Source organism: Dermacentor silvarum, chromosome 8, assembly GCF_013339745.2.
Source record: "Dermacentor silvarum isolate Dsil-2018 chromosome 8, BIME_Dsil_1.4, whole genome shotgun sequence".
NCBI lineage: Eukaryota > Metazoa > Arthropoda > Arachnida > Ixodida > Ixodidae > Dermacentor > Dermacentor silvarum.
Window position 1 is genome coordinate 151,911,644 of NC_051161.1, and position 8,316 is coordinate 151,919,959.

Below are 8,316 nucleotides of genomic sequence, written 5' to 3' on the forward strand. Positions count from 1 at the left end.
CTTAGACGACATATTCTTTATTTGGCACCACGACGAAGAAAGTCTCCTTAAATTTGTAGCAGATTTTAATTCAGTTCATCCGTCAATCGCTTTCACTTACAGCTATTCTAAATCAGCTGTAAACTTTCTTGATGTCACGGTACAAATTAAAGATAATCGCATATTCACAACCTTATATAAAAAGCCAACAGACCGCCACCAATATCTTCATTTCAAAAGTAGCCATCCACAACATTGCAAGAAAGCCATCCCGTATTCACAGGCCCACCGATACCGCCGCATCTGCTCTGACGAGAAAGACTTCCAATGTCATGCAAAGGAACTCAGAACGGCCCTGGTGGCGAAGCACTACCCGGAACGTATTGTTGATGATGCTATAAGCCGAGCACAAGCCTTAGACAGAAATGAAATTTTGACTGGCTCAAAGCCCCGCCATCCGAAAAACCAAACCAACCTTATCCTCACCTACTCATCTACATTACCGCACGTGAACAACATCCTAGCCAAACACTTTAATATCATTCAGCAGAGCACACGTTTGTCTTCAATTTTCACAGAGCCACCCCGAGTTGTCTATCGCCGGGGAAGAAATCTAAGAGATATCCTCGTCAGAGCTAGGACAACCACGGTTCAAAACATAGAATCAGGCTGCAGACCTTGTGGTAAACCCCGCTGCAAGGTCTGTAAGCACATGACTTCAACCTGTCTTGCTAAGGCTACTTCCTCTGATTTCGCATTCAAAATTAAGGAACCTCTAAATTGTGACAGCAGCAATGTGATCTACATGCTCCATTGTGAAGTCTGCGACCAACAGTATATAGGCCAGACTGGAACCGCGTTCAGACTCCGTCTAAACAACCACAGAGCTCACACCCGCGCACTACCACATCTCCCATTCTCAAAGCATATCAGTCTGCCTGAGCATTCATTTGATAAAATACGTGTCACTCTTCTCCAGTCAGGCTTCCGCTCTTCTCGTGAACGGGAACAAAGAGAGTCATATTTTATCCACAAATTTAGAACAATCACGCACGGCATAAATGAACACATGGGAAACCTCTCGTTTCTTTGTCCATAAGTTAAATTAGCTAAAATCAGAACTTAATCCCCGCATGGGCAAGCCGAACACGTGTGTGATGTCGAAAGAATGCCCACTACCGCAGTGGGGGAGCGGACCGAACCACCCACATTATTGTGCCTTGCTTTTTAATTTCATGCTTATTTTGCCACGCTGTTACTATTATATTTGCAGGTTATTTCTTCTTGTTTCGTGTTTCTCGTGTTTTGCCCTTGCTTTTCAATTTCAACTTCATGCTGATTTCGCCAGGCTGTTACTGTCATATTTGCAGGCTGCTTCTTCGTATTTCGTGTTTTTCGTGTTTTGCCCTTGCTTTTCAATTTCATGCTGATTTCGCCACGCTGTCACTACATTTGCAGGTTATTTCTTCTTCTTTCGTGTTTCTCGTCTTTCGCCCTTTACTTTGTCTGGCACGACCAGGTCTTGGTGTCTTTCCTTTAACTCTCTTTCCTTTAACTCTCCCTCTTTTTTTTTTCATTTCATGCTCAACTTAACATGACAGGCGTGTCCGCCAATTGTGCATGTGTAAGACGCTTACCAGCGACCTTGCCCTAAGCTTCGTCTGGCACGACCAGGTCTTGGTGTCTTTCCTTTAACTCTCTCTCTCTCTCTCTTTTTTTTTAACATGACAGGCGTGTCCATCAATTGTGCATGTGAAACACGCTTAACAGCGACCTTGCCCTTTGCTTTGTCAGGCAGGACCAGGTCTTGGTGTCTTACCTTTAACTCTCCCTCCCTCCTTTTTTTTTCTTTTTTTTTGCATGTTCAACTAAACATGACAGGCGTGTCCGTCAATTGTGCATGTGAAACACGCTTAACAGCGCCCGTGCCCTCTGCTTTGTCTGGCACGACCAGGTCTTGGCGTCTTTCCTTTAACTCTCCATTCTTTTTTTTTTTTTTGCATGTTCAACTTTGTCGTATATCTCTCTATCTCTCCTTTCTCACCTTTTTTTGGCGCCTTCTTTCTCTGCCTGAAGATATAAAAAGACTGTTGCAAGAATTTCCTGTATCCCTTGAAAAAGGTCGGTCCACCGACCGAAACTGTTGGGAAAATATTAAACCTAAGATAACCGCGAAGTTGTGCTTCTGACTTTCCTAAATACGCTTGGCCCATTGAAAAATCCAGTTACTACTATATATATATATATATATATATATGCTGGTGTCTGGTCACTGGGTAGTCCGTGGTCGAATGGTGCGCATGGGGCTGCTGTGCTGATATAACAGGGTTGGAAACCAACCCTCGGACAAACTTGGGCCTCTGCAGTGCGTGGCAATGTACGTGCCGCTCTTCAACGAACCTCTTTCACGCCGACATGTGTTGTGTTGCGTGGTTCATGCGAAGGAGCAGACAAGTTTCCAGGGGCGAAGCGACGTTTATTGCCACATGTTCATCGGTGCGTGGCTGGTCGAGATAAGCCCACGCGCAGGTTGCGGCGCACGCCTTTTATTCGTTTTGCGCGCCTGCGCATTAAGGACGGTGGCGATAGGCCGGACACCACATCCCTCCCCTTTTATATTGGCTAATTTACCAAGCTAAACTCCAGCTTGATATCTGTCCGGTGGTCGACGGTCTAGTCGGGTAGCGTCTTGCACCCGCCGTCTGGATCTCTTGCGAAGCGGCAGGACCACTGGTGGTAGGAGCGGAGGATGTCACTGGGTCGACGCTTGGTGGAAACGCCAGGAACTCGCATCCCTCCTGGTCAGATGCCTCGCGGTCCGGATCCGTGGTCCGCGCGAGCAGCTGGTCCTTGTGACGACGCCAGGTGAAACTGCCTCTGGGTGTGGTAGCACGAACGATAAAAGACAAAGGGCCGGACTGCCCCACAACAACACCAGGGACCCAGTTTGGTCTGCCTCGATAATTGCGAGCCATCACTTGGTCACCGACTGCTATGTCACGATCACGACGTGGGCGAGCCACGGATTGCTTGAACTGATTATATGCAACCCTTCCTCCCACCGCTGGCTTGACAACATCGAGTTGATTTCGCAGCCGTCGTCCTAGTAACAAGTTTGCTGGTGACTCATTTGTTGTCGAATGGGGCGAGTTGCGATAGTTAAGCAAAAACTTGTGAAGCCTCAGTTGTAATGTGTCCGCTCCGCTAGATTTACGAAGAGCGTTTTTAAGTGTCTGAATAAAACGCTCTGCAAGCCCATTTGAGCTGGGATGATACGGTGCTGTAAGCACGTGACGACAGCCCAATTCTTTTACAAAAAGCTTGAACTCTTCGGAAGTAAACTGCGGGCCGTTATCAGTGACAATGGTTTCTGGGAAACCAAACCGTGCAAACAGCTCTCTCAATCTGTCAACTGTAGCCTCCGACGTAGTCGAGTGCATAACAAACACTTCCGGCCACTTGGAGTGCGCGTCCACGACTACAAGAAACATTGCGTGCAGAAAGGGGCCAGCAAAATCTGTATGTACGCGCTGCCATGGTGCTGTCGGCCAAGACCAAGGATGCAGGGGCGCTTTGCATGGCTCGCAACGTTGTTCTTGACAACTTACGCAGGCCTTGACACGATGCTCGAGGTCCGCCTCGATGGACGGCCACCACACGTAGCTGCGCGCCAGTTGCTTGCTGCGCACGGTGCCTGGGTGCCCTTCGTGGAGTTCGTCCAGCAGCAAGTTGCGCAACTTTGCCGGCACGATCACTCGCATCCCGAACATGATGCAGTCTTGGTGAACTGTGAGCTCGTTGCGTCTGTCAAAAAAAGGCTTCAAATCGTTTTCAGTCACAGACGCCGGCCACCCCACATTTATGCAATCTATCACTTTACAAAGCAAGGGGTCCCGAGCTGTTGTTCGAGCAATGTCCTGGCTTGAAACTGGCATTGATTGCAACCGCAATGAATAAAAAGTTTCCTCTCTTTCTTGTGTTTCGTCTTTCACAATTGATAGCGGCAGGCGCGAGCAGAAATCGGCTTCAGCATTCTCGCTTGATTTTCTGAAGATAAGCGAATACCGGTAAGCGGACAATGTGACAGCCCATCGCTGCAAACGCGCTGCTGCGATTGTCGGAATGCCGGTTGTTGGGCCCAAGATGGTTTGAAGCGGTTTATGGTCGGTGACTAATGTGAACGAATGACCGTAAACGTAGAAATGAAACTTCTTAGCACCAAAAATTATTGCAAGGGCCTCTTTCTCGAGCTGGCTGTATTTCTTTTCGGCATCGGTCAAGGTACGCGATGCGAAAGCGATTGGCTTCGTGCTGCCATCATCTAAAACATGAGAAAGAACCGCGCCTAAACCATAGTGCGATGCGTCGCATGATAGCTGCAATGGTTTGCACGGGTCGTAGTGCGCCAAAGTTGGTGGAGAGGCTAGCAAGTTCTTTATCTTGGTGAACGCTTCCTGGCAACACTCATCCCAGCACCACGTGGCGTTTTTACATAGCAACCTGAAAAATGGTTGCGCCACCGTTGCTAGGTTAGGAAGGAACTTGCCGTAGAAATTGACGACTCCCAGGAACGACTGCAGCTGCTGCCTGTCTTTAGGGGCTGGAGCCTTGAGGAGTGCGTCAACCTTCTCCGTCGTTGCCGATATGCCTTGTGCGCTGATTCTGTGTCCGAGGTAGCAAAGGTCCTGTTGGAAAAACGAACACTTCTCGTTCTTGACACGAACGCCTCTTTCAAGAAGTCGTTTTAACACAGCCTCCAGATTGATGAAATGTTCTTCATCATTTTTACCAGTCACCAGAATGTCGTCTAGGTAGCAGCAAACCCCTTGTAAACCCTTCAGCATGGTGTCAATTATTCTTTGGAAAATCCCGGGAGCGGACGAAATTCCAAACGCGAGTCGATTAGCAGCAAACAATCCTTTCTGCGTATTCAACGTGAGGTATTGTTTTGACGACTCTGACATCACCACTTGCTGATAGGCCCGGTTGAGATCAATCTTCGAGAAGTGCTTACCTCCCGACAAGGCTGTGAACAGGTCGTCTACCTTCGGTAATGGGTAGCGGTCGACATCAAGGCACGGGTTAACGGTCGTCTTGTAGTCGCCGCAAATACGTATGCTACCATCTTGCTTGATTACGGGTACCGCAGGAGTAGCGTATTCTGACGTCGTAACGGGCGATATAATTCCCAGCTGTTCCATTTTAGCCAATTCAGCGTCAAAAGCTTTTTGCAACGCGAACGGAACGTTCCTGGCTTTTAGGAATCTCGGCTTCATATCAGGTTTAAAAAAAAGTTCGGCGCGCTCTTCCGTTATCGTGCCTAACTCGTCTTTGAAAAGGAGTTGGTACTTCGCCAGCAATGCGTCTAGCCTCTTTTTTACGCTGATATGAGTAGGAGTGTCTGACCTTGTAATGTTGTTCAGGTTCCAGATTTTCGCCCACTCCAGCCGGACGGCGTGCAGCCACTCCCGGCCCAGTAGAGGTGGTCCCTTGTGGTCTACGACGTAGAGTGGGAGAATTGCAGAATGGTCGCCGTGCTGCACGTTGACCGACGAGACTCCCTGGGGTCGTACCAGTGCTCCTGTGTAGGTACGAAGTTTAACTGTCGTAGGCTCCACTACAGCCGAAGGAAAGAGCTGACGGAACTGCGTCTTTGACATGACGGAAACAGCCGCTCCCGTGTCTAGCTCCATGTTCACCAAGACGCCGTCGATGGTCATCTGCACGGTGACAGGGTCGCTCTGAGCTGCCGACACGCCGTTTAGACTGAGGGTCGAAGCTTTCCGCGACACAACCGTCAGCATCTTCACATTCTTTTTCGTCTGCTTTTTCTTAGAAAAAGTCTTACCACTGCTTCGGCAGGCTCTCTGGATATGCCCTTTTTTGCTGCAACTGAAACAAGTTGCGTCCAAGTGAGGGCATGCTTCACTCGTGTGTTTTGGCGAACCACAGCGAAAGCAGCTTTTGCATGTTTTCTGCGTCTCTGGTTGCACCTTGTGCACATCGCCGACTGCGGCGTCGGTGCCGCGTGCCTCAGCAGCACTCTTCTTAGCCGCTTCCATTGCCAGAGCTCGCTCCACCGCTTTCTGGAACGTAAGCTTGCTATCTTCCGTGAAAAGCACTCGCTGAATGTCTTCTCGTAGCAGGCCGCACACGAAGCGGTCCCGAAGGGACTCGTCAAGGGCGCTTCCAAACTCGCACGTTTGCGACAGTTTACGAAGCTCGGCAACATAACTAGATAAGGACTCGCCTTCTCGTTGACACCTCCGGTGAAACTTGGCCCGTTCTCCAATGACGGACGGCTTCGAGGACAGGTGGTCGCTCAAAACTTTCTTGAGGTCTTCGAAACTCTTCGTAGAAGGCAGTTCGGGAGCTGTTAATGACTTCAACAACCCGTAGGTCTTCGGACCGATAATGCTCAAAAAGGCGTGTACCTTGTCGCCGTCGGGTACTCGGTTTACAATCAGTAACGACGTAAGCCGCTCTTCGTACGAAGCCCAATCGCTGGCGGACTCGTCAAAAGGTTCCAGCTGGCCCAGTCGCCCAGCGAAGTGCGTCACTGCTGCCTCGGCCCCAGTCATGATGACAGTCACAGGCTCCGTAAACTGCAAAAAGACAGTCTTCTTCACCGAGTGAATTTCGGAAACACTTGCCTTCCAAACTGAAGAACGACGTCTTCAAATCCCATCCTCGTCACCAGTTGTTGTGTTGCGTGGTTCATGCGAAGGAGCAGACAAGTTTCCAGGGGCGAAGCGACGTTTATTGCCACATGTTCATCGGTGCGTGGCTGGTCGAGATAAGCCCACGCGCAGGTTGCGGCGCACGCCTTTTATTCGTTTTGCGCGCCTGCGCCTTAAGGACGGTGGCGATAGGCCGGACACCACAACATGGGCCCCTGTAGACGAGGGACTGGGCAAGCACCGCTGTTCGAAGAAACTTTTCGGCGCCGACTTGGACCACCGGGTGTGTGCCATTCAGTCTATACTGGCCTTGAATGAGCCTCTGTGATGCCAACTTGGGTCAGTGGGTATGTGCCACTTCGACAATTCGACGCAGTGGAGGAGCAGTTCGGCAATTACATGATCCCGCGACGCAACGTAATCTTTGAACAAGGCAGATTCGAAACGAGAGTGCAGAAAGACGCTGAGTCGCAGAAGATTTCGTTACTATATGCTTCACAACTTTCACAAGATTGCGAGTTCGGCCTTCTTCGAGAAGAGTTCGTGCGCGTTCGCCTGGTAGTTCGGAAAATATATAAGCAGCTATCCTCCAGGCTACAGCTCGACGTGGACCTCACTCTTCAAAAAGCTCCTGAATCCGTCGGCCAAATCGAGAACGACCATCAGCAACAAGCCAAGCTCCATAAGGAAGTGCCATCTGTGAACAAAGTTGAGCCTGGTCCCCAAGCCAGTTGGCGTATTTTAACAAAGAATAAAAACGGCAGTTATTCACACAGCGCAAACCAACGATCTACATCCTCCGGATAAAACAGCGTACAGAAAGCATGACGTTGGTGCGGTCAAGAGCGTAACCCTCGAACTCTCTGCCCAGCATGCCCGTAAGTCTGCGGGAATAGCCGTAAAAAGTGTCAATACGCCTCCGTCTCGGCGCTTCGGTTTTGTCGACACCAAACAAGTTACTTTAGAAGCAGGATTCCTCGGAGCAGTCAAGACGTCCGATGCTGGAACCTGGGAACAATTAGTCTTTGTTCAACGCCAGCCAGTAGACTTCGAAACTAGCGATAACAAAACCGTCCTCCCAATACAAATATTTCAGACGCTCAAGAACACGCCTTTTCTCTCATCTCCCCCCCCCCCCACCAGCTACATGCTCCGGATGGAAAACTTCAAGCCGCAGGAGTAGCACAACTCTAGCTCATCTACCGCAACCGTATGGCTACTCACGCTATCTAGGTCCTTGATGAGGTCAGCACTCCGTTGCTAGGCAAGCCAGCGATCAGAGAACTCCGGATGTTGACATTTGTAAACACCATTGCTAAGAAAGTGAACCCAAAAGAAGAATTTCCAGCGTTGTTCTAGGGAATCGGTAAGCTGCACTAAGAACACCAGATTCAGCTGCCAGCAGGAGCGAAACCTTTCGCGCTCAGCTCTCCGATGGGCATGCCAATTCCTTTATACGAAAAGACGAAGTCGGAACTACAAAGAATGCAAAAAATTGGTGTCATATCACCTGTTGATGAGCGGATTGAGTATGTAGTCTGTTTGAGTATGTAGTCTGTAGTATATATACTGAGAGTGAGAATGAGACATCAGAATCTGCGTGGGTTTCATAGAACTGAACTGCCACGTTCTGAGAGAATGGCATCCTATCCCTTCC

General features: G+C 49.5%; 2 protein-coding genes across 2 annotated transcripts; both read right to left on the reverse strand.

Moving 5' to 3' along the window:
* Positions 1 to 2,606: 2,606 nt before the first annotated feature.
* Positions 2,607 to 3,740, reverse strand: LOC125947740 (uncharacterized). The gene is made up of 2 exons (XM_049673008.1): positions 3,588 to 3,740; positions 2,607 to 2,897 (listed from the first exon to the last, which is right to left on the reverse strand). The coding sequence occupies exons 1-2, from the start codon at positions 3,738 to 3,740 to the stop codon at positions 2,607 to 2,609; spliced, it is 444 nt and encodes a 147-aa protein (XP_049528965.1).
* Positions 3,522 to 6,822, reverse strand: LOC125947432 (uncharacterized). The gene is made up of 2 exons (XM_049672128.1): positions 5,386 to 6,822; positions 3,522 to 4,664 (listed from the first exon to the last, which is right to left on the reverse strand). The coding sequence occupies exons 1-2, from the start codon at positions 6,558 to 6,560 to the stop codon at positions 4,505 to 4,507; spliced, it is 1,335 nt and encodes a 444-aa protein (XP_049528085.1). The 5' UTR covers positions 6,561 to 6,822; the 3' UTR covers positions 3,522 to 4,504.
* Positions 6,823 to 8,316: the final 1,494 nt, after the last annotated feature.